Genomic DNA, 26,143 nt, shown 5'->3' with positions numbered 1-26,143 from the left:
TCAACATGGATCATCCATGTTGACTAAAATTCATATTTTCAAAAATCGATTTAAAATATCTGATATTAGAGATATTTTATCTTTGGTACTTTTATCAAAATGTATGATAGAAAAGCAAAATAAATGCTCATATGCTTGATGAACTATTGCTAATTTCTCTTTATTTCTCAAACACTGCGGAAAAAAAAGTTGCTGCCTTAAATTTTTAAGTACAATCAACTTGGTTGTTTAAGTCATTTCAACTTAATTTACATTAAACTGACTTAAAATATGTGTTGAATCTTGAATAACTTATAAAAAAAGTAGAAAATTGCTTAACTTATTTTGATGAGTTAAAGCAATGTAAAACAAAATGTTGTCATAACTTATATAAAAAAATTTATACTTTGTTACTATGTCTTGTAGGATAGATTTCAATGTGTTTGGGTTGTGCAAAACTGCTTTTTTTAAAAACACTTTTTAGTATTATTTATAGACTTTGCATTAATTATAAGGATTTAAAAATCATTTAAAAATGTGCAAATGGAAAAGCCTCACGCTTCACATGTACTGTACAACTACTGTGCATTTTATTTTCTAAAAGAAAAATCTCAAAAGCTGGTGTTTTCTTTCCTTGACAAACCATTTCAAGTCACATAAACAAGTCTTCAAGTCATAATTTGTTCTTGTTTGTTTTGAAGGTATAAGAGGTTTAAAATGTCCACATTGTACAACAGTCCATATGAAGGCTTACATTCATACTTGTTGTTGAAGTGTGTAATTTTTTCGATGCTAAAATAAGTTTAATGTGCAACAAATAAATGAAACATGAATGAAACATCCGAATCTTTGTGCTTTATGAACACATTATTCTGTTGTTTGAGCACCTCAACCAGTCAAACATAACAACTTTGGATCAATCAAACTATCTGGGAGATTGTTGGGAAACCTGTTTGAAAACAGTGATTATTTATGCATTTCTGTTTGGTGACACTAGTGGTGCAGAAATTACACACTTCAGCAGGCATACACAGAAGAGAATTGTCCAACTGATAATATACATGAACAGGTTTTAAGGGGAACCACTTTTCCATTTCACAAAATATAAACAAACATTTTGGAGAATTTAATTGGAAGACAATGCGAGAGAATCCTAGAAGCTTATGTCCAAAGATACACACAAAGACCTGAGAAAAGGGAAAAAATACAACAAAGAAGGAGAACAAAAACATGCAAAAGACGTCTAATGTGAATATATTAACTTGAAAAGGAATGTAACAAAATGAATTGACTAAAGTTTTACTATAGACTGTTGCTATGAGGGCCATGTTCAATCATCTGAACTCAAGAAAGATCCTATGAGTCAAACCTACAAAATGTCAGATAAATCCAACGTGAAAAATGAAGGTTTTGAACAGCAACATGAAAACCAACCCATCATTGATGTAAATCAAAAGCTTGGAAAACAAAAGCTTAGAAATATGCATAAAATCAGTGAGCTTCGAATCGAATTGCATTGGTAATTCCCTTAGGCTATTTGATGTTCATAGTACTGACATTTCAAAGTCAGTCAATTACCATCAGGGGACTGTGAGGTCATAGTATTATTTGTGCCACATAAAGTCAAGAAGAAAAACACTCAATAACATAGCATGATCTAATGATGTTCAAGCAGAGTAAAACATTCAGCATCCCCAAAATGAAAGATCCAACTAGTGCAGCACCTACATGTGATTTGTCAATGCCAAGGGACTCTGGTACTATGAATAAGCACCACTGAATGAGCACTAAAAGCCTTTCCCTGAGCTACAAACCCAGGCTTTTTTTCTTCCACATGATGGTTTTACACAAAAACAACAGTTTAATTGTTCAGCAAAAATATATTTAATTGAAGAGACAGTAGCGTGAACGTACAAATGCCACTCTGTGACTTCAAGTTCCCCAAAACATTGGGTTATTGTTGAGCTTTTCTATCTTTGTTGCAGCTAGAGTACTAGTTAAAACAGGTTTTCAGAGATAATGTGTAAAATTTCTCACAACCTATATGAAAAGATGTTGTTTCAAGTGCTGAAGTGAGAACAGCATTTTGGGTGCACAATGGTTTTGAACACTGACATACACTCTTTAGCACCTTGAACAAGAAATTAAAATGAATTTTTTTTTAGCCGTATATTCACTTTAAAACTCGTGTAAGAGTAATGTAAACCTTTTGATTAAGCCAGTATCTTGACTAGGCCTCTGGGTACATATGCAATTACGAAGTAATTCCTCCTTTTAAAGTTGATCTTCTCATTCAAAGCACCTAAATAAAACCGAACAAAGTTTTATGTGTACAAAAATGCACAGACACTGATCCATCCCACCCTCCGCACCAAAAACGTGATTGATTTTAAAAATAAAAATGCACCATGTAGCAATAAAAATATATAAAATGACATATTAGGAGGTGTGATGGGATCACTTTAAAAGCACCGGTGAAAACGTACAGTAAATTTGTTGGAATATAATTTAACACGCTTGAATTGTATAAAATGATTAAGCTGTTTTCAAGTCATGTTTCAACCTCTTTGGGAGTTACAAAAAAGAAAAGAAAAGACAAAAAATTGGGACCAAATAATATAATCTTTCACACAAGTGCCAGAAATTAACCAGTTTGGACACGTTGCCAAAATGCAGCATAAAACCTTCCATGATTATTGCTTAAATATGCAAAGTTTTATAATCATGACTGAGTCGACACCAAGCACATGCTGACTGTAGATACTAGAGTGATGGATAAACCAAATGTGCATATTGGAAACTTCAATTGTCAAGTTGGTCTGAAGATACAAAGTGCTTTTTTAAAGGATGCCACATACTATGTCTCACAATGCCGAAACAATGTACCTTCAAAACCAACACGAATACCCCTAAAAAACTAACGAAAGTTCCTGTAATAACCCATGTGGGTTTCACATTGGTCATTTAACCTTACTGTTACAATGGCACCATAAAATAGCAACTAGCAAGTGTCGGCCAAAAGAGCACCCAAGGCTGAGACATGAAAATAGAATTCACATTTCACAATGTCAATTCGGAGTGTTTACTACACACGTCATTTAAAGGATGACAAACTCCTATTGCAGTAAACAGGCTTGGACCAGAAATTAAATTACAAAATAGTTTTTGAAAATGATCAGAATAAATAATCACATTTACTATGCACTAATTTCATCTATATGTATAAAACCAGTTTTATAACATCTGTTCTGAGCACCATCTCTTTACAATAAAAAAAACAACACAGACATACACACCAAAACTCACAGTTAAAAACCCACAAACGGTAGTCGTAAAAGCTGAGATGAAGAGCACAAATTAAAAAAAGGGCATACGTAAAAACGGGCGTGAAAAGATGAGAACTAGCTGAGGTAAGGCATTAGCTAGACAAGCGGAGAATGTCACGTCCAGCGGTTGTAAGGCCCAGTGACGTGCGTGAGGGAGTAGGGTGATGACATGACGACGACGTCACGAGAAACTGTTAGCGATTGACGGGTAGGGACCTGAAGCTTGTGTATCTCTTTCGCGCAAGTCTCGTTTTCGCTCTCCGTATCCGAATCCATCGCATTTGACCTATCGTTGAGTCCCAGGCGCTCGGCCTCCTCTTTCTCCCTGGCCTTCTCGGCCATTTTAGCCTCCCACTGCTGCAGGCCGTGGCCCGGGGCGTTCAGGTTCTTGTGCTGGTAGAAGACCAGGGAGATGCGGGTGGGATGAGTGCGGTCGGGACGCAGGATGGGAGTGGTGGCGTGCAGCTCCCGTCGAGCGCATTCGATCAGGATGGAGCCGTGGGAAGGAGCCACCGCGACCCCGCCGATATTCCTGTCGAGGAAATTGTGTTCGCTGTCCGACCACACCTCCTCTGCTTTAACCACCTCTGGGGTCAGGGGTTGTGCCGAAACGGGCGGACAGGTCAAGCGGCTGTGGAGACCCTCAGCCATCGGCGGGGAGAGCGGGGTGGGAGCTGCCCCGCCCTGGAAGCACCGCATTTCCTCAGGCTCAGATTTGATCTGGGGTGAGCATTTCGGATTCATTCTTACAGGGTCGTTCGGATACGGGTTTCTGCACGGTTCGGTCATCTGCCTGATGGCCTCGTGTCCGTGTCTAAGGGGAGGAGGACCACCATTGCTGTGGCCCGTTCTTCCAGAGGGATCATGCTGAGGGAACTTTGGGTGTGTGGACATGCCGTGGGTGTACGGGACTGTAGAGTGGAAGTCTGGGAATTGGCTTCCTATGTCTGGAACCCCAGACAATCGCACGGTGGAACATAAATTACGAGTATCCTTTTCTGGTGAATGTTCAACAGAGGTGTGTTTGAATGCTGTGGACAGAAAAAAATAACAATAATAAGAATTTAATACAGAAACAAGAAGTAATAATAAGAGCTCCTCTACTTTAGAATCCTAAAACCACCAAAAGTTTTAGCGAATAAATTAGTAGATTACCAGCCTCTTCTTTATGATCAACTCTCAGGAGAAATGTATACTATTTTACCAAAAAAAAAAGAAGCAAGTATTTAATTAACAATATGGATTCTGCAGTTAAATTAATCTCTATGTATATCCATATAAATCACATGAAAGTTTCCATTGTATGCACACTTCAGAATCTCAGTGGTCATCTGGCTAGTTTTAGCTGCTTTTAGGAATAAAAAGAAACCCATTTCATTTTTAGTTATATTCGTTTTGAAATTTAATAAAGATTACATTTACTAGTGTTGTTAAATAATTAATTTAATAATTAAATACAAATTCATTTTACTAAAGAATTCTTAACTGTTTTTAAAGATTAACTTTAAGTGAGTGTTAGTGTTATTTTAGTATCGCCGAGATACTATAATAGTTGTTTATTAATATTTTGAATTCGTTTTTTATTGTTATATTTTCCATTTTCATTTTCATTAAAGTTTTAGTTATTTTAGTACATGAATGTAAACTAAATGAAAATGAGAAATGTATATTTATATTTTCATTTAATGTTCATTTTATTTCAAGTAACAAATGTATTTTATGGTTTTAATGAACTATAATAACCCTGGTGTTAAATGATAACAAACTAAAACTAAAAAAAATATACATGTAAAAAACAGGAGAAAATGAGAAAGCACAATCAGTATGCACCAACTGATACATAAAAAAATGCTAATATTGTCCAATAACAGATATGGTACTGATCATTCCTAAAACAATACTACACAACTAACTGACTTTTCAAGGAACAGACTGACTCACACTTTGGGACACCTAGCTTGAGTGCAGTGGTTCCCCACCCTGGCCCTGGAGCACCCCATCACTGCACATTTTTGATGTCTCTCTTGTTTGACACACCCATTTAACTTCTTAGAGCCATTACTAATGTGTTTGATTAGGGAGACATCTAAAATATGCAGTGCTAGAAGGCATAGGCGGAGGGTGAACCAATTCCAGGGTAAAGCTAAGAAGTTGTGCTTCCCCTTTAAAAACATACATTTCCCTATAATAGTTTCAATTTATGTGCTGTTGTACAACCTACACAGCCCAGCATAAATGCTCCTTATAAATTATTTGTTATTAAAGCATATACAAACCACTGTTAATTTTAACATAAAAGCTAGCATTAGGATGCATAGGATTAGCATAGGATTAGGCATGGCAGAAAACGAGCAAAAAGCGTTCCCTTTATAATCACTAAAAAGCTGTCATCTTCATCAAGACCTCACAAAGTTCTGTTATGATAATAAATGAAGCTGTCTGCAAAATTAATTTCTTATTTACATAATGTCTACACTTTGTTTGTGATTATGAGAGGATTTGCTATCGTGCAGAACTCACTCATCCACTCACTACTCAAAAGGCTGGAGTTTTAGAAACCTTTGACGTTCTCCAGAGTGCAAACATAGATACGCACTTGATCATTTGCCAAACCCATTTCACCAATATGCTAGAATTACCACAAAAAAACCCTGATCCTAGACCATCAGTTATGGGCAGCTTTTTTCCTCTAAAAGCAATCAGAAGCAGCAGGAAGTGGTTTGAGTGAGAAAATTCCACACTAGTCTCAAGTCCATGGCCAGGGCCAGGGAAAGGCAAAGCCTTGCCTAAATTACACAGGCATTACACTACAGCTGGGAGTACTCCAGGACCAGGGCGAACCCTCCTCAGCATTGAACGCTAGAATGAGATGCTCTATTAAGGCCTCATGGCTACGTCACACATGTTCCCACGCCCCACGGTCAAACCATGAAAATAATGAGCTGAATGAAGGATGCAAAATGAAAGCTGTCTTCCAAGGATCCTTCAAATTGAGATGGCCTTCGGTGGTGCTTGATGACGTGGCAGCCTAAATATGCAGCTTTACTTGGACGCAACTTTCCATTTGAGAAGCACCCTTAGAAACAGATCCTGGAGCCTCCCCAGCACTGCACATTTTGGATGTTTCCTTTATTGGACACACCCAGCTCATGTCATGGAGTACTCAACAAATCAGCTGATGATTTAATTCAGCTGGGTTCATTTAAGGATCCAAAACATGCAGTGCTGGAGAGGCTCCAAGAACGGATTAAAGCCCCATTTACATGAAGGGAAGATGCAGATATTTCCCTGCGGTTTGGCCTCTCATTTACACGGAAACCCAATTTTTATCACAGAAAATGATTATTTCTAAAAACTCCAGCCAAAGTCGAGATTTCTGATAACGCTGGTTATGTGTTGCCGTGTCAACTTGGAGAAACGGGGTTTTAGGTTCTCAAACGTCACATTATGTGATTCTGATTGGCTTGCATGGCTTTATCCTTCTCCCTACACTGCCGCCCATAGGCTTGGCATAGTTATGATGGCGCTCGACGGCGTATTTATGCGGGGTTGATGTAAATGACAACTTTTTTGAAAATTATGTTGTGTGGACGATGTTATTATTGAAAACGGAGGGGGAGAAATATTCGTTTCTCTAAATACCCGGCTATGTGTAAATGTGGCCTAAAACCCCCTGTATTCATTAAGAACATGGCATGGCTCCAAAGAAAGAAGACTGAACTGTAGATACCTTTAAGAGGCTTGTTCTTAACTTTCACAGGGTTGACCTGCTTACTATGCAGGCCGCTCAGTTTCTCAGCATGGGCTCTTTTAGCCTCCAGCCTCCTCTTGCGTGCTGACTTGACGGGCTCAGCCAACAACCGCACTTCTCTTGGGAAAGCAGAGAGGACCTGCAGTGCCCCAGTCTTTATCTTGGCCCACTGGCCCTCAACATGGCCAAACTCATCCGTGTCAGAGATCTTGTAGAGCGGCAGGACATGCAGCTGCTCGTCCTCTGGAATGTTCCTAACTGCACGGTTATCCTCCTTGGTTAAAGTGCATACCTGCAGTTCACAGGAAGCAAATGCATATGAGTTTTTACCAAACATTTCAATCTGAATGGTGTCTTTAAAGAAAATGGAAAAAGAAAGTATTAAATTGACAATGTGACGGTAGAGGTGAGCCTCACCACAGTGCTTCCATTGGTCATGTTTTGTGTGTCTCTGTGGGCATGAGCACAGAAGTCCACACAAGCAGTCACACCAGAGAATGGTCGACCTTCCCTCCTGCCCAGCCGACAGTTGTTCCCCTGCTGATCCTGCTCCACCTGATGGATTACAGATCATTCCCATTCTTTTCTTACAAATGTACACAGAGCTCAGTTTGCTTTTTCTAGGATGCTATCCATCTTATTTTTAACATAAGAGCAGGTGCGGCCATTTGTAACTTGAATGTGTGAGGTTTCTGGTTTCATTCACTTCCAGTTATTTTTGCTGTACAAAAAAACTTTTAGCTGTACTGCGTAACCGTCCATTACAACGCTTTATATTGCAAACTTGTGATCGTTTTCATATTATTTTAATTTATTAGCATAATCGTAAACACACTGATTTGTGGCACAAATAAATTTACAGCACTTTGTTATTCTTCTGGTTATTTACTGATAGCGGCTAATGAATCAGAAGTCTCACGCATTCACGTAAAATAGCTTACTTGCAAAATAAGGTGTCTCGAAATCACAACATTATCAAGTCACATAATCAACATACATAATTAACATGTTCTGCTGTTGAGCCATGCTTAAGAGCAGCTTTAACTTTGTTGTGACAGAGTTCATACCTGGTTGTGAAAGGCCTGAGGAGCAAGTCTTTTGTAGACAGGTGCCAAATCTGATGCCAGATTGTGCAAGTTTTTCTCCAACTTCTCCTCCTAACCACAAAATCAAACAATGTTTTAAAGGCTGATTTAAATTACTATAAAGCTGAATAATACACTACTGTTCAAAATGTATCTTATGTTCACCAAGGCTGCATTTATTTGATCCGAAAATAAAGTTAAAACAGAAATATTGTGAAATATTATTACAATTTAAAATCACTGTTTACTATTTTAATATATCTTAAAATGTAATTTATTCCTGTGATGCCAATGCTGAATTTTCAGCATCATACTAGTCTTCAGTGTCACATGATCCTTCTGTCAGGGTTATTTGGTCATGTTTATTCTTAGTTTTCATCACATGGACTCTGTTTGTATTTTTCACCTTCCTGCCTCAGTTAGTTTGTCGTCATGGATGTTAATTTGATTCTTTACTCAGTTCAGGTGTGTGTCATTGTGTACAGGTGTTTGTGTCATTATCCTCTCTCTACTTTAGTTCAGTTCGTGTTCATTGTTGGGTCTCATTTATGTTGGTATCAGATGTACGTCTGCATGTGAGTTGTATTGCTATCACTTTTGGCCTTTGCACGGTGTATTATTTAAGATTGTTACTCTTCATTTTCTTCGTTGATCGTTTGTCTCACCACACAACTCTGTTACAGAAGACCTGACCCAAAGTGAAAGTAAGCAGATTATAGCTTGTTTATTTGATCGTCTTCAGTCTGTGTTTTGTTATGGTTTTGTTTGTTTTTTTTCTCATGGAATTCCCTGCTGTCAAGCTGCTCTGCCTTGATCAGGGAGATCGCTCCCTCGAGGAACATATGGAAGAATTCCTGGATCTGGAACAACCTTCCCGGATGACTGCCTCTGCACGTTTCTACGTGTGGGACTTAACAACGCCACTCAAGCGCAGTTGTCCGGGGAATCTCCTCGAGGGAGCTTTGCCGATTATGTGGAGTGGGCGCTGGTTTCCTGTGGATCAACCTTCACTGATGAGGATGTCACCAGCCCCACTCCAGACCCAGTGCCCAACCAGGACCCTACAGTCGGAATAAAGCAGTTTGAGCCCACCGCAGACTGAGGATTGAGGACGTGTGTGCCCAACATCAGCGCGGAGCCTGAGATGCGCGAGTCTGACCTGGTGCGCGTGCTGGCTGCGTCATCCATCGCTGAGGGAGCTTTTGGGAATCGAAAGGGCAAGGAGGAAAGCACCACTTTCAGCCCTTCTATCCAATGATTCTTCGTCGTCAGTCCCACCCAGCCTCCCTCTTCCTACCACAATTTTTAGCCTCAGCCCTCAGCCATTCCTGCTACCCACTCGTACGCCCTGTGTATCATTAAAAATGTTACTCTTTTTCGGCGATTGTTTGTCTCCCCACATAACCTGGTTACACCTTCAGATACGCTGATTTGCTGCTCAAACGTTTATCAGTGTTGAAAATGGCTGTGCTGGGTTTCCTGGTGTCATTTTTCTTTTTTTAATAGAAAGTTCAAAAGCATTTATTTGAAATTGAAACTTTTTTTTTTAACATTATAAAGGTCTTGTACTTTGATTAATTTAATGCATCCTTGGTAAATGCAAGTATTAATTACTTAGGGAAACAAATCTAAGAGTGTTTTAGAGGCTGTTTCATTTAATGGATTTTACATTACATAAAATTTCATGCAGCAAATGCTCTGTGCATTGTGACCACTTTTATTGTTTGTTTGATTTTTCAATCTTGCAGGATGTTTCTAAAACCCTGGTTGCAAAGGTACAGTGTCACTTCACTGCAAATCAGGCACCTGTTTAATATTAAATGGCACAGCACTATTTCAATGCATGTTTTGCATCTGGTTAAACTTTATTGGGAATTTTTGTATGAAAAGCCACAAAAGAGTCATGCAACTGTTCTATCGATTTAGTGCGAGTCTGAGTGATTTACTATTAACTTTTTAACTAAGTGCCACTAGACTGCACCTGCTTCAGATAAACAAGGTAAATCAGGTATGCTCCCACAGGATATTCTCATGAGAGTTGCACATCTCATTTAAAGTTACTATGACTTGTTGACAGGATTTTGAAAAGCATAATGATCCAGAACAAAGCCTTTCTTCCCACATATCCAGTGTGCTGGTGTTTAAAATCAATGAACTGAGAATATATCTCCAATGAGCCTATCTAATGCTCACCTCCTCAGGATAGTCCCCCTGCAGTCTGAACTTCCGGGGTGTTTTGCTGCGTGCAAACTTGCAGCCATTGAAGTACATACTCCAGGAGCAACCAAACGAGAAAGAGGCACCGGAGGTCTCTGGGTCCAGACCCTGACACGCACAGGTACGACTAACAGGAGAGATGAAGAAGATGAGGTAAGTTATAGTGCAATAATATACTATATTATAGAACTTGCTGGTGATGCTATTATTCAACAGAAAATGAAACATTATTTCAAGATATTACAATTATATTAAAATTATTGCAAAGTCTTGATTTTGTTTTTGGGGTCTACTAGAGTAGGTTTTCATGCTTGAATGTTCAAAAACACATTATTTTTCACATTTTACATTGTTGAAACACCTCTCTTCCCAGTCTGTCAGTAACAGTCTGTTTAGTTTCTGTGTCTATGAAGCCCCTCCTTCCAAAAAGTGCAAAGTGCTCTGATTGGTCGACTGGACCAGCGTGTTGTGATTGGTCAACCACTTTGAGAGTGTTTTGGAAATGTCACGCCCCTTACCATAATCACTACTAACTCAACCAGGCCTCAACCGTTCTTTTGCGTTTGCCTTGGGTGGGAATTATTTATGAATAATTATTAATGTGGAATACTGTGACGTGTACGTTCTCAGTAGAAAACTCAAGACTACAATCGAGGCGTTTCAGGGAGTTCAGAAACAGTGCTTATAGTGATATAGAGAATAAATTCTTATCGAGTGGACTTTGTGCTTTGTAACTTGCATTCTCAAACAGCATGAAAAACACAATAAAGAATGCTGAAAATGTAAAAAAGCTAAATAATTGAGCTTTTATGACATACAACTATACTAGCCAGCTGTTTTTAGCAGGGAATGTGCAGTTACAAAATGATGATGTGAAGGAGTTGGTGTAAAGGCTTCAAGAAAAGTACTTCATCAAGAGCAACCTCCAAATGTTCTTTTGTATTTTTGTGAGGGAGTGTGTACGTGAATCATTCCCACACACTCTGTCCGTATGTTACTTGTGACTCACTCCTCATTGCGGTCACAGCGGCGGCTAGTGGGCGAGCCATATTTGCAGAGAGTCTGTGTGAGCTCCTGGTACAGGCTGTCAGCCACACTGCGTGGGATCCCCTCCCAGGCCAGGATGAGAATGACTACCACTGCATTCTGACAGCAGTGACCAGCACGCTGCCGCACAAGACACAACAACTTCTCTTCCTCACTTCCTCTGCGTATGATCTGCAGAATTTAACACATGTGCAGACAGTATATGAAGGAACAGACATTTCAACAAGCTCTTCTTCGTATTTCATATAGGTCACTCACCCACTTAGCGATTGGGCAACCCTGTGAGCTCCTCCCCTCTTTACCAGTATACACCACAACCTCCATGCGGACTGCATTGCCTTTCTCGCCATATCTGTGATGAGAACAATGCATTGAGTTCTGTGTATGTTAAGCACTATAACACTTTTCAAACTTTAAGGTTTTCAAACTTTTTATTGCAAATGACCCCCAAATTTGATGAAATGCAAAAAAGAAGAGCAATCAGAATTCAGTATGCAGATAGTAAGATGGGTTATATTATTTATAATATTTAGGGTTAGGGGTCTGAAACAAACTCTAACAAGAAAGTTTGAGAAATATCAATATAGTGTCATACTTTTGGATGCACGGGTGATGGGAAATAGTATTGCCAAAACATCAGACTGCAATAATTATGGCAGTTCAGTAGTAACCTCTCAACCTCTGAGGGGAGAGAGAATCACTCTATGGGCCCCTTGAACCCAGTTATGGGCTTCCTGTTTCAACTTCTAGAGAGCATGAAAGTGTGTTTCCACTAAAACGCATCTGTGGTTGCAGTCTATAGCTACATGTATACTTATCTGTCAATGTCAAACACATTACACAACAGTATGATTTGGTTGTCCTGTGCTAGAGTTATAGTTTTTAATGTTGCAAACACATTGCTACATTTCCATGCAATCTAATAATTAGTAATTAACTTTACTAATAGATCAACAAGAAAAGTGTGGTTATAACAAATTTTCTTTGTAAAAGAAAACTGTTTTATAAAACGTAACTTATCTGTAAAAACTACACTAATACTTAAACAATAATAATTAATATTATTACTTTTTTTTAAATAAAAAAAAATTAATATTAAGCAATAAATGTTTCTCCACATATTACAAAGTTTCCCAACATTTTCAAATACAGTTTGTCAAAATAGACTATGTAGAAAAAATTATAATAAGAAAGATGGGAAATTTGACACACCCAAGATAAAAGGTAAACATGTTAAAATTATACATTTAAAATAAAATGTAAATATAAAATAATGCATTTAAATGAATGAAAAGTTTTATATTGTTTGTGTTGGAGCCAGTGAAAACATGTAAACATAGCAGTTGAGATCCACGTTACCTGTTCTCCATAATTTCTCTCACTGCTGCTACATTCGGGCCAGATCCAAGGTGAGTGTAGTACGGACCCTCCTCTTTCTCAATTATTTGTTCTGTAGAGGAAAATTGTGGTCGTAGATGAATTGAAAGAACTTCCAGCAAACTTGTATTTCAAGTTATGATATACACAGTCACAGACTTACCCACACAGTCACAGGAGGGCAGCTCTGTGGATTGTTTAGAGGGGGTGTTGAGGAGGTTCTTGGTTGGTGTGTCCAAAAACCTCATTGGAGACTCCAAAAAGTTGTTGAGCGTGTGCTTGGTGGGAGTCTGTTCTTCAGCGTACGCCTCGTCACCATTCTCCAAATGTACACTGGGTGTGGACAACACTGTAACACCTCCAGACTTCTCCACTTTGTAAAATCCATTTTGATTCGTGTGCAAGTGCTGATGATCATTTAAGCCGTTTGCTTTACGGTACATGATCCCTGGGCTTTGCGGCAAGTCTTGACAGGGTTCACTGGCCATGGTTTGCTGAGGTTGTTGTTTAGCACCATGATTTAGCACATCGTAGTTTTTCGATACCTGAGAAATCATTTGTTGTTCACATTCATGCCTCGGCCACTTGCTAGCACCAAGGTGGTCATTTGTATGACTGTGAAAGAGTCCGTTTGGTGGCAGTAAAGAATGACCTTGAGCTCCATGCTCGTATTTAAAGTTAAAGCCATTCTGCTTACCAGAACCTACAAGGTCCAAATGCTCTTTTTTCAGAGAATTGTTGTAGTATAAGAGTTGCCTGTTCTCATGATGAGCCTCTGCAATGTATTTTTTCAGGTCAATCTGAGCTTGTGGAAGAAATGGACTCCTCTTGTGCTGTAACCTCATCTTTTGTTGCGAAATGGCTTTCTGAATTGCAGCCTTGAGTGGGGTTTTCCTGTTGGGCGTCCTCTTGGCCAGTGGAATCCTACAATGATTGCCCTCAATCTCTGCAGCTTTCTTCTTCGACATCCTGGGTTTTGCTGGTGTCATTTTAGGATTCTTTTGCTTTTTCAAGTGCTGCCCCAAATAATTATGATTGTATTTTATTGTCTGAGTAGGCATACCTTTCGGGGGACTGTTTTCCGAGACTTGCATCTGCCTCGATTCAATCATGAACGCAAGCTGCACCAATTGAGCCGCAACTTCCTCCTCATCCCTCTTTCTCGAGATGGGATTCGCTTCTCCATGCTTATACTTCTTAAAAGTGCCTTCTAACCTATCAGCTTTAAAAAGTGCTTGGCCGTTTCTTCGGTTTTCCGCGGTATATGATAGCTTTTCACATTCTGAGCTGGCCACCAGAAGATCCTTCAAGGAAAGTTTTCTGGGGGTAGTGGCACAGCGCTGACTTTGACTTTGGGTGAAGTTGTCCGGCAAGTTCAGAGGGCTGCGGATGACAGAAGTCTGGTTCAATGATGAACTGATTACCGAGACCTTGTTAGAGAAAACATCTGAAACTGGTTTAGCCTCTCGAAGAGGTACGTGGTTGCTTGAAGCGGAGTATGTAGATGTTTCTCGCTGAGCGTCCTGACTCAGGTTTTCTGTTTCAAAGGGCACTGTTTGTGGGGTAGCTGCCAGTTGGGTCAAGGCCTCAATAGCTATAGCCTGATCAACGCTAATATTCCTATGGTGGACCAGAGACTGGACACTGGGTAAAGATAGTGCAATATTATCATTCTGAGGAGGTTCTTCAGGACTTAGTCCTTGATCTAACTGACACTGATATGGTTCTTCTTTTGGCTCAGTTTTTAAACACATGTCTGAGGCCTGAGGTCCGAAAAGCCTCTTCTCTAAACTTTCCCTATCTGTACTGGAGAAGCAGACCACAGCTGCTAGTGTAGATAAAGCATCCTCGTAGCACTCGCTAGATTCTAAGTGCTTTGAGTGCTGGTCATCAATCTCAACCCATTGCTCCTCCAGTTTGATCTTCTTCAGAGGAACAGTCTGTTCTTGAACTGCCTCTGGTTCGTGACTTTTGTTATACGTAGATCTATGGAATATGGCATGTGGCTCGGTGGGATCCACATGTCTCTCAGTGTTTGGTTTCATGTGTTCAGCACCGTTATGAGAGGTTAGAGAGATGGTGTGAGGGAGAAGTACATCAGTGGTCCTGGGATCCTTTCCAGGAGGTTCCGGTGACAAGCCATGCCCGAGAGGTGTGGGAACATCAGGTGGAACATTGTGTGTTAAGGATATGTAATGCGCCTCTTCCTCTGGTGCCGGACAGGTCTCTTCCATCTGCTCTGAGCTTGTGCCATTTACTGAGTTTGCCTCTGACTCAACCTGCAGTGGAAAAATATAGAGATGCTTCAGCATGTTTTGGCTGTGGTGTGAAGCAATACATACAGCAATTGGTCATTGCAACTTATGACAGCTGGTGCCACAGTGGATCATCGCTCAGAACTGTGAATAAGCAATACATTAAAAAAAATAAAAGTTATTCATTATATTACAATCAAATAAATGCGAAATGTCCACTGAAACTCTGAAAGTTCACAAAAGTCACTACTTAATACATTCTTAGTATTACATTAGCAAATAAACATTCTATTACTGATCAACACTGTCCCATCCTTGCTAAAATACATTTCTCCAATATTCACACCATGCGGATCAATTAATTCACCATAATAACAACATTTGCTGAGGAATGTATATACGGATCAGGGGGCATGATTAACGTCATTATTTTTTTTGCGAATTAGCCATGGCTATAAACACTGTGATACATGCATTGGATTGTTTTGTAATAATCTATGTTCATTTTGTATCTGTCCCTATTCAAATAAACAACAAATAAAAATAAATAAATTTTATTATGATTTTATTATTGTTTTTTAAGTTACAGTATCTAATTTTTAAATAAATAAATGTATTAATGAAAGCGTGCAAAAAAAACATTTTCCAAACCATGGCTTTACTTTACCCAAATATGCTGATAAAACTATAATAATGATTTATATTTTAGACCTGATACGTCATATTCGTACACACAGAAAAGTAGCATGAAAGCCAAAGAAACCCCAAATTTACAAAAAAAATGTAATCTCTGCCAGAATGCCTTATGTGAATGTGTTGGTTGACAGCGGTTTGTGTTCATAAGGGTGTTTTGCTTCATCACGACATCCAATGTAAAACCAAACCTATGGAATGCATGTACATTTACACATTTGACACATGTTTTTATCAAAGCAAGTTAAGCAACTTATGTTGAATTCAAGATATACATTTTACCAGTTCATGCATTCCATGGGAATCTAACCCATGATCTTCGTCTAGCTATTGACAGCACTAATTTAAATATACCACAATGTGAGCATTATTGGAAGCACTCATTATAGCCTCATTATTGTTTTTCCATACCGACCAGAAAGTAAAAAACGGCAATGAAGAGAGAAAAAACAGCACGTGAGAGTCTTCACAGCACGCCTGCCTTACTGTAACGTAAGTACCTCTCATAAAACAATTTTACTACCCACGTAAAGCAGTGTGCATTAGATGATTAAATACTTGCAGGAGTCAGTCAGTCACTTTGTGTGGAACTGTGGTTTTCATGGTTTTTTTTTGTATTTAGGCAAGTTAAATTTTTCGCTCAGTGCAGTGTGTAAATAATTTCAGCAGCAACAACAATGTAGTATTCAGGAAAACTCCTTCATATATCATTAACACTTATGCCAGGAGAGGGCTGATGCAATAGAGGGGTCGAAACAACAGTGAGGCAATAACTTGGCAGCCGCTGCAACTGTTATTACTAGGGGGAATAGGAAGAGAATGGTAATCGGCTCCTCTGATGTTCCCATCTAGTACTGAAACAAAAGCGGTCAGCATCAGATGCTGAGTAAACTACTTTCAATAACAAAGTAGTTTAGATGGGGACTTAATAGGAGGCCTATGTGAATGTTTAGATCTTTTGCTTCCTGCAATGCAGAAGCCCAAATGTTTGTTTTTATCAGCAACCTGCTCACGCCTGCTGATCATCTGAGGTTTAATTAGTAGAACATGAGCAACACTTTAAAAGCACAATGAAAACGAAACTCTGCACACATGAAGGCTGCAAATTAGATGTCGTTTGTTTGTGCAAATTCTGGGTAAACTTGCAAAGTAAACGACAGGAAAGACAGCACTGATAGACCCGAGCTCTTGAGTTTTCAGTCTCTTCCAGGAAAAGCTTGCAGACTTTTGTAGATGGATAATAAAGATAGATGATAGATAGATAGATACTGTAACAGTTTCAAAACAGTTGAGCCAATTATTCCATCTTATTTAACATAAAAATCAGTAGGCTAACTAATTACAGGTCAAATTAAATACTGTGATATCTTTTTTCCTCGTTGACTGGACAATGTAATATAAAAAGTGAAAATGTGCCATAGGGAGCTATCTGGATCTGTAATAACCTTGGCGAAATGTAATATTGCTTTGATTAAAGCAGTAAGCCACTTGAGGCTGTGCGTCACAGTGATGTGTAAAGAGGGTAAACATGGTAAAATCACTGTAACTCACTGCTTTAGGTGGCTTATTGCAATAGCAATAAAGTAAAAGACACCAATAAAGAACATGCAGTCCGAGTAAATTTATCAGCAATTTACAATGAAAAGCACTTTAGACTTTAGAATGGAACTATTTGCTTTATAATGATTATAAGGTACATTTTTAAGGTTACCTGACAAAACTTTTTTACGGTGTACTGTAAATGTGTATTAAATCGTTTATCAAAATAAGTTTTATTAATCAATTTAAGTAAAAGATGGGTAAATTTGATATCAGCTAGTGATAAGGGTGCAGTACTCTCAACACATTTCATCTTTAAATCCATTTAAATCCCCAGAAAATTCAGCAGAAAATGTGGGAAAAAACCCCCCACAGATTGTATCTAGGCTTGATTATAAGCAGACCTACAACAAACAACTGCTCAAATTACAGCATCATGGTAACGGTGTACAAAACTTTTGCTTATAAAAAAAAGCAAGAAAGTATATCAAGAAAGCAAATCAATCTCTAAAACAACTGTACATTACAACGTCCTGAAACAGTGCAAAATGTGCTTTTTATTAAAAACATCATTAGACATTTAGAGGGACGGTTTGCTCATTCTCAGCACGTCAAACGTTAGTCTCTCACGGCCGTGCCTCTAGCGGCTTTGTTCTTGATTTGTTGTGTCTGAAGCCTTGAAAACTCAAAAAAGTCACACTTGACCTTGTCCCCTTTTCATTATAGTAACCGCTCCCCCAGACACACACACACACACACACACACCCCTAGCAAAAGCACACGTACTGCCAAAATCCTAAGAAGCCTCCCTTAGGAAGCGTTACCAGGGAAAGTTAGAGCAGAAGGGGAGTTTCCAACCCAAACAGAGCGAGAGGAGGAGAGACCTGACACCCCGCGCATCTCACTTCCATACCACACGCTCATTCAAAAACACAAAACGAGAGAATAGCACGGAGGGTAGAAATATAACACGCTGCAAAATAACATCTTTTATCACGCCTTTATCATTAAGCAGGTACCCGGAGAAGTTCACCATCATCCCGAAAGCCAGAACGTGCATCTTAACGCCAAGTTGCTCAGTTACGAACCCCCTCTGAACACATCAAAGGCCAGTAGTTTTGCTCAAACTGCTTTGAGTGCACTCTTTCACAGCGCCGAGCTCTCGCGGTTACGCGATTTCTAAAAACGTACGCTTCCTTCCTGGAGCGCGTGTGTAGTTTCTCTGAAGTTATGAGGTTTCTTCATTCATACGCTGCTGCTTTCCTGTTTCAGAACTTCACTACGGAGGAAAAAAAACTCACGGCGCAGGTGAACGCACACTCACGGCTGCGCCTTAAGCCAAGATAAACTCTTAAGACACTGATTTCAGATTCTGTATCAAAAGTCCAGTGCCTAAAAATTAAAGAAAGGAAAACAAAACATAGAGGTCTATTACCTAAGAAACCTTGTTTTTTTCCCACGTTTGGAAATATCCGTGCACCCTACCTGAAATAAGAACCAAAGCATTAGCTGAGCCACATAACTGATGCAGCAATAACAACAAGAGCATAAACACACACACACATACGAGCGCACAAAGCACCCAGCGCACACACTCTCCTCGGAGCATCTGTTTGAGACAATAGCCATTAAAAGCCAGTCTGGGGTTGTACCTTCTCATTCCTCAGAGGCAGACCCTCAATTTTGGGCAGCATAATCCTAAAAGGTAGCCATCTTGCCTCCCTCAGCTTCAGAAGAATGAGTGGCCGTAGTGGCAGATGCAGCGTGAGCAGCACAGGTTTGCATGATCAGTGCAGAGGACAGAAACCTGACGCATGCCTCTCGCAGACGCAGACAGCAGCCCGTCAGCCAATCGCGTAGGGACTCTAGCGGCTTGTAAATGTATCAGCCATGCCTAGACCCTCCTAAACAAAGGATCCCCTATGTGGTTTCTTACTCTACAAGTAAGCACGAGGGAGAGCGTTAAGCTGTGGTTCGGACACTCACGACACCGGACTGGAGTTCAAAGCCAGTGGAGGAGGGAGGAAAAGGGGTCTTTGAAAGCAAACGCACTATTTTTAGAAGCACACAAAAGTTCCCAAAGAACATTACAGGAGGCATTTTGATCTTATTATATTACTGGCGCATTATGTGAAATAACTAAATATAATTTATTTCTAAATATTATATCATTTTGAAATGGATTAATAATAATGAATATAAATAATACATAATCTAATTAAAACAGTTAGAATTCAATTTTTATATTTATTTTAATTGTATGTTTTCTTTCTAACAATCTTATATGTAGAAAGACATCATAAATACAATAATTATAATTAATATATTATATTATTTATAAGTATAGGAAAAAGGGTCTTAGCAAGCAAACTCACTATTTTTAGAAGTACATTAGAAGGGATTTTGATTTCATTATATATATATATATATATATATATATATATATATATATATATATATATATATATATATATATATATATATATAAATATATACTTATAATACATAATTATTAACATTAAATAATAATTTAAATAATAATAGTAAATATAATGATAAATAATAATCTAAAAAATAGTTCTGTATATGTACTGTATATTTTTTTATATTCATTTATTTATATTAAGTCTATTAACTTGCTGTCATTATTCCAATGACAAACTCAGAGCTGCAAACATCATATTTATGTCTTAAATAAAATAAAATAAAAATCAATAAAAATCATACATAACCTGTTACATTTATGGGGCATTTAACTCTATTCTAGCAATTAAAATAAATCTAAAATAAAATAATATAAAAAAAAAAACGTATAAAACAGCTTAGCCCCTCCATGATGCAATGCAACATGGATAACTTGTTAAAAATAACACAAAGAACAAAGCTAAAGTGCATATGACTAAGCGTGGTGCCACACAGCTGTTTTTGTAAATGACGTCACGGCTACGCTCGTCACGCTCTTCTTCTTCTGTGAGGATGTCAGCCGCTTTAGGGCAAGCATTCGCGCTCTCTCTCTCCATGGAGACGCTTTTAGAGTGGATGTGACAGCGCAGCCGCAGACCCTCCACCGCTGCACTGCAGCTGTCACACCATGTACTGTTCAGCCCAGTCTGCAGGCACACACAAACATATGGCTGAGGAGGTCAGATGAGGACAAGGGAACGAAAGAGCTACTTTTAGCACGAGCGCAGCTATTGAATACAAACACCAGGGAGCTGCATACAAATGCAACTGTATTATTTCATATATCTTAGATATATTAACTATTTATGCATGTGTGTACATACATTAGGTTTCATAATTACTTCTATATATGTGTGTATGTGTGTGCGCCTGAATTAAGCATTGTAGACGCAATGCATAGTGCATTGTTTTACTGAAAAAGACAGTATCAGGTGTCTGTCTTGTTGAGTCAATATCAATGACTGTTTGTAGTAACTGAGGGTGGAAAGACTTGAATTAATGGCAGTTGAATGTTAAACTGGTCCGTCTGGATTACTTAGTTTCTATGAATGAGACCCATTCCTTTTTTACAATTAATAGCAACAAATCTACATTGATCACTATACTTTTTCCATGGTTTTTATATTAGCAAAAACTGTTTCTATTTTATTTCATTTGTTAAAAAAAATAAAAAAATAAATGAGAGTGAATCTAGTCCATGTGTGCCTAAACTAAGACATTTCAACTAATCCTCACTCTAGATGAAACTTTACTCCAAAGCGTAACCTGGATAATAGGCTGACCGTCTCTCTGTGAGCATGTGTCTAAAGCAGCCATCCATAATAAGTCTTCCTGCTGTGCCCTGTGATAGCTGAGTATTGTTGCAGCGCTTTGTCTAATAACAAGTGCGGTGGCTGATGGAAATCGGTTTGAGTCGTGCAGTGAGTCAGCGGCCTTGAGACAGTTTTCTTCACGCTTGCATCAACGGACAATGGAGTTGTGGTATTCTCATTGACAATGGACATAAAGGCTGAATCTGGTTAATATTCTGATGACTGCTGAAAGCTTGATAATAGTACAAGTGACAGTGCATTTTACAAGTAAAATCAGTAGTCTTCTTTAGACTAATACAAATATTAATCCTAGCATGTTTCATCATGTCCTACCCGTTGACGAATCATTTTCCTTACAAAAAAATTAAGTACTATCCCTTTAAATCTTAAAGGGATAGTTCACCCAAAAATGTAAATTTTATTTACTTGCTTTCCTGTCATTCCAAACCTGTACAGTGATAACAGCAGTCTCTATCCACTTTCATTGGATGGAAAAGAGCAACCTGGACATTCTGCTAAATTTCTCCTATTATGTTCCACAGATGAAAGAAAGTCATACAGGTTTGGAATGACATGAGGCTTTACAACATTTTTGGCTTAACAACACTTCCCGGAACTGCCCCCCTTCTTGGTCTTCCCTCACGTGTACCTGATTGCCAATTGCAGAAACTTGTCCATATGGTGAGCTTTTAAAAGCTGCCCAGCCCTCATTAGTCACAAGCAACCCATCCATAAAGTGCTGGCAAACAACCCCTACGCCACTGCAATGTTTTTCATCTTTTGGAGAAAAAGCTGGATAAGCCTCGAACCTGCTGACAGAATCAGTTAGGCCTAGTTCAATTGCAGTCAATTTAATGAAAAATTTAAATTTAAAGAAAAAAATATTTCTAAAATAAAGTGATTTGTTTCTGAATTAAAACATTTTCAAATACTGACTGGTAATGATTCAACTACCGATTTGGTAATGGCAGAAAGTTTCCCCTAATCAAAGAACCACCAATATATGGTGATTATAATGGTGGAAATATTCTCTCTTTCAGGAAAGCATGACTCCATGCTTGGATATATCCCTAAAGTCATACACATTAAATTAACCCTAGACGACAGGAAAAGTCAGGCTGTGCTCGAGGGGAGAATCCTAATCCCCTCTAAAAGGCACCAAGAAGCAATAAAACAATGTATTTATTGAGCGCATACAATCCTTCATTACATGATCCCTGGAGCAGGCTAATATGCACTGTTTATTATGCAGTGTGAGAAAGTCTTGGAAAGTGTGTTCTCTTAATAAATTCACATAATGATCAAGAAAAAGCTCAATTCTGGCCATCAAAGTAGTGAACTTGCTGCTAATTCTGCCTGCATACATCCTATACAATCAGTTTTGAATGTAATGCAAAGTGTCATGCATTTCTGCATACGAGACAACAGAAAATATGTAAAACATCTCAGTAGCAGTTTGCCCTATCTCACTCAGAGCGGATAGATTTGTTCCCCGAGATTTCCTCAGTCAGGAGGGAAGTGTGTCTGAACACAGGAAGACTAACTGGTGGTTTGCTCTGCACTCAGATAACAAGGGAAAAAACAGAGGGAGAGCCGACAAAGTCCAGCAAGGACAATTTAACAGATGGACTTGGCTCCTGAAAATACAAATATAACACGAGGATAGATGCCTGATCACCATCATTGTGCTTGTGTCATGACTTTATTTTAAGCTATGATGATTCATATCACAAACTAAAACCTGTCCAGCTCTTAGGGAAGGATTAGCCTGAGTGAATAGTCTAAGAACACCTGGGACTCCTCAAAAGAAACTGCATGATTCAACCCATTCGCTCGCTCAGAGGGCTGACATTGAAATTTAAATCACTATTCAACTGTAAAGTTGTGAGGACTGTGGAGAAATTTTCCAGTACTACAATACTCCTCCATGGCAACTAAGATGGTAGTGTAAAACGGTTTAAGTCTTCCCATTTTCAGTATTGACAGACATTAATCTTAGGTTTGCTTGGATGTGATGAGATATTTTGAGATGAGACATGCTGATTGCTTTATAGTTTGGACTTGAACAAGTTTACTAAAATCTGTTTATATATAGAAGGTGCACATAAGCCTAACACAAACACAAAACACCATCATGGTAACACATGACTCTAAAATAATGGAATAAACATTCAATTAACAACATAAGATGAAACATAAAACCCTAATGTAGCATACATAACTGATAAGAAAAACTAATAAGAAACATAGTTATTACAATGAAAAAAAACATCAAATGTGAGCTGCCACAGAGAATTCTGGGATTTGTCCCATTAGATCTATTACAGTTTTCCATTATTACAGTAAGGGAAAGGTTAACCAATTAACAGGTTTTTACCATTAAAATTTAAAATACTTTTTACAGTATATATCTCACAACATGACTTTATATATTTTAATAAAGTCATACTGTGAGATAAATCATTTTTCCCTATTATCAGAAACAAAGTGCAATATAAACAATATAAAGTCACATATCCTTTAATGTGACTTCGTATTTTGCAATCGTGACATCTTTTCTTTCTCATTTAAGTAATTCAAAAAAGAAGACAAGGCCTGGTTGAGTTGCATTAGTAGTGTGTTGAAACATTTCAGAAAAATGCTCGAAGTGGTGGACCAATCACAACACACTGGTCCAACTGACCAATCAGAGCACACTGCACTTTTCAGAAGGAGGGGCATCAAGTGGGCCTTTCCAAATACCTACACTTCCAGTCTTTGCACTTAACCACTTGTCTACTTGCATGACGTATTTCCTGTATGTGGCCCAAGTGTTCAAGTAGGCGTGAAGACTTGCAAGTGTGTGTAGAACGTTTGATTACGCAATGGGACACACTTTATTTGAAAAAAGAGTTTACAGAGCTTTATTTTGAGTTTCAATACTTTGCATTTTAAAATAAACGTATAAATGTCTGGTCAGTAGTCCCTATGTAACAGAAGACACAATTTAAAATTGTGGTGCTTTAAATTAAGTGATAAAAAATACACATAGCCTACTCATCTTTGCACCAATAAAATGACACTTTAACAATTTGTTTTTCTACCAAATTACTACCAAATGTAATATCTAATTAATTTAGATATCTAACTTACAGTGGAATGTTTTCCTCGCTATCTTGCGATTTCGGGGCATGCGATTTTCCAAATCTAATGCCTGATGGGATACGCTTAGCCTCGAATACCGCTCCGATATTCAAGATAGTGTGGGTTTAGTGTGCATTCAGTGCACCATACTTTGGCATTTTTTAGACATGGGACAGTCTTGTGCACTTACTTCTTGTTGTGTGCACGCGCTCTCAAGTGGCCAAGACCGCAAATGTGGGTATTTAGAAAGGCCCATCAACTAAACCGAGCGTTACTGACAGACTGGGAAGAGAGGTGCTGCAACAATATAAAATATGTGAAAAATTATGTTTTTTTAGAATTCAAGCATGAAAACCTACACTATACCTTAAAAACAAAATTAAGACTTTGAAAAAAGGTATTATATCTACGATAAAATAAGAACTATTTTATTACAATAGTGATTCTATATCTTATTTTAACTTTATATCACAATTACCTTTTTTATTTTTACTCTGAGATGGAAACAGGCTTCCATAAGTTGTACTATATTTCAAATCAAAACAGATTTATAATAATTTGAGCAGCCACTTGCTGGTTTATTCAAGCACCAAATTAAACCTATCTGATAAATATACAAACACACACATCTTCATTTATTGAACATTCTTCATTTGTTAATAAAATGCACTTTTAGAAAGAAAATCTGTGCAATCAGATGTCTGTGGCCCAAATAAAATAATAAATGAAAAAGGCCATTCACTGTGTCATGATGCATCAGCATGAACACAAAGGTGGCTGATAGTGTCATATGATGTTCTGGGCTTTGATTTTCGCTGTTTGAGTGTCTGATGGCAGCATTACAAGGTGTTAAAGAAGAGCAGAGATCGTATCACACTGATCAGAGAGAGGGCTGATGCAGAGGCATTCACTCATACTGATATTTCACGATTCGTTTGCTCACTTTTCTCACACTTCAGCCTCCTACTATAGCTGTACTCATGCTAGCTCCTGCCAATGGTCCTACACGGGTGCATCATTACAGACCCTGCCCCCAGGCTCCAGGAAAATCTTTCAAACTTTTCACTGGAGATTTAAATACATGAACATAACATTAACATCATCCTACCTTTTTCTCAATAGTTTTTATAATAACAGCTCTAAAATATGACTGCATGAGCCACATTTCAAAACACACATCTGTGATTGCAGTTGAATTGTATACCAAGTACACAGCCATTAAAAAGGCCATAATATTATTAATTAAATGACACATTATTAAAATGAATTTGCTATAATGCAATTACACCTTAAACATTGAAGACTTCACAACAGATTTTATTTATTTGAAGATTTAATGAATAGTGGGAGGAGACCAATTAACTTGCTGAATTTAATAATACAGAAACAATTAGCAAGAATTATAAAAACTATAGACGTGGGCCATTTTCTGTTTTCAAACTTGGTATACTGAGGAAAATTTTGTTCTGGATTTCAAAAAGGTCACCTAAAGAGAGCTAAATCAATCACTGAAACAGAAAAATGAGAGCCAAATGGATTCAGTATAGTTATGTTGGTTATTTTAGCAGGGCTGGACTGGTAGCCGTATCAAAAGATCCCAAATTCACTACCTGTAACAATGTTTTCTTTGGACTAGTGAAACCCAAGTTTGCTTTAGGCATCCCAAGTTTGAGTCCCAACTCGTGGTCCTTTGTCATTGCCGTCTCTCTTCCCATTGCTTCCTGTCTCCTCTATACTATACTATCACAGGCAAAATGCCAAACAAATGTAAACACAAACCAAACAGACCAACACGCCAAATCCAAACATACCAGAGGGGCTTGTCAATAACAACTTGCTTTGACATGCAGCTGCATCTGGAATGGAGAGTGAAAGGGGGAAATAGCCAACCCAAGTAAGGGGAAGTAGGGATCTCACCTATAGGTCACCAAAATGGTCAGAAACGGCATTGAGAATAATGTCCTGAGGCATGAGT

General features: G+C 38.3%; 1 protein-coding gene and 1 long non-coding RNA gene across 4 annotated transcripts in view; both read right to left on the bottom strand.

The window, feature by feature from the left end:
• Positions 1–547: 547 nt before the first annotated feature.
• tet1 (tet methylcytosine dioxygenase 1) overlaps positions 548–26,143 on the bottom strand; it is a 38,983-nt gene continuing 13,387 nt past the window's right edge. For all 3 annotated transcript variants that reach the window (XM_082153716.1, XM_082153715.1, XM_082153717.1), the window contains 9 exons: positions 12,946–15,061; positions 12,765–12,855; positions 11,664–11,757; positions 11,368–11,576; positions 10,335–10,485; positions 8,124–8,213; positions 7,474–7,611; positions 7,036–7,348; positions 548–4,336 (listed from right to left, as the gene is read on the bottom strand). In XM_082153716.1, coding sequence (XP_082009842.1) covers positions 3,420–4,336; positions 7,036–7,348; positions 7,474–7,611; positions 8,124–8,213; positions 10,335–10,485; positions 11,368–11,576; positions 11,664–11,757; positions 12,765–12,855; positions 12,946–15,061 — 4,119 coding nt within the window. In that variant the 3' untranslated portion in view covers positions 548–3,419. The remainder of the gene's footprint in view (positions 4,337–7,035; positions 7,349–7,473; positions 7,612–8,123; positions 8,214–10,334; positions 10,486–11,367; positions 11,577–11,663; positions 11,758–12,764; positions 12,856–12,945; positions 15,062–26,143) is intronic.
• On the bottom strand, positions 23,598–24,527 carry LOC309486416. Its single transcript, XR_014201536.1, has 2 exons — positions 24,429–24,527; positions 23,598–24,379 (listed from the first exon to the last, which is right to left on the bottom strand). It is a non-coding gene; the product is annotated as an uncharacterized lncRNA (long non-coding RNA).

This window comes from Leuciscus leuciscus (genome assembly GCF_965113295.1).
Source record: "Leuciscus leuciscus genome assembly, chromosome: 22".
NCBI classification, from domain to species: domain Eukaryota; kingdom Metazoa; phylum Chordata; class Actinopteri; order Cypriniformes; family Leuciscidae; genus Leuciscus; species Leuciscus leuciscus.
Note: the sequence above shows the minus strand (reverse complement) of the source record. Positions and strands in the feature narration are given on the sequence as shown.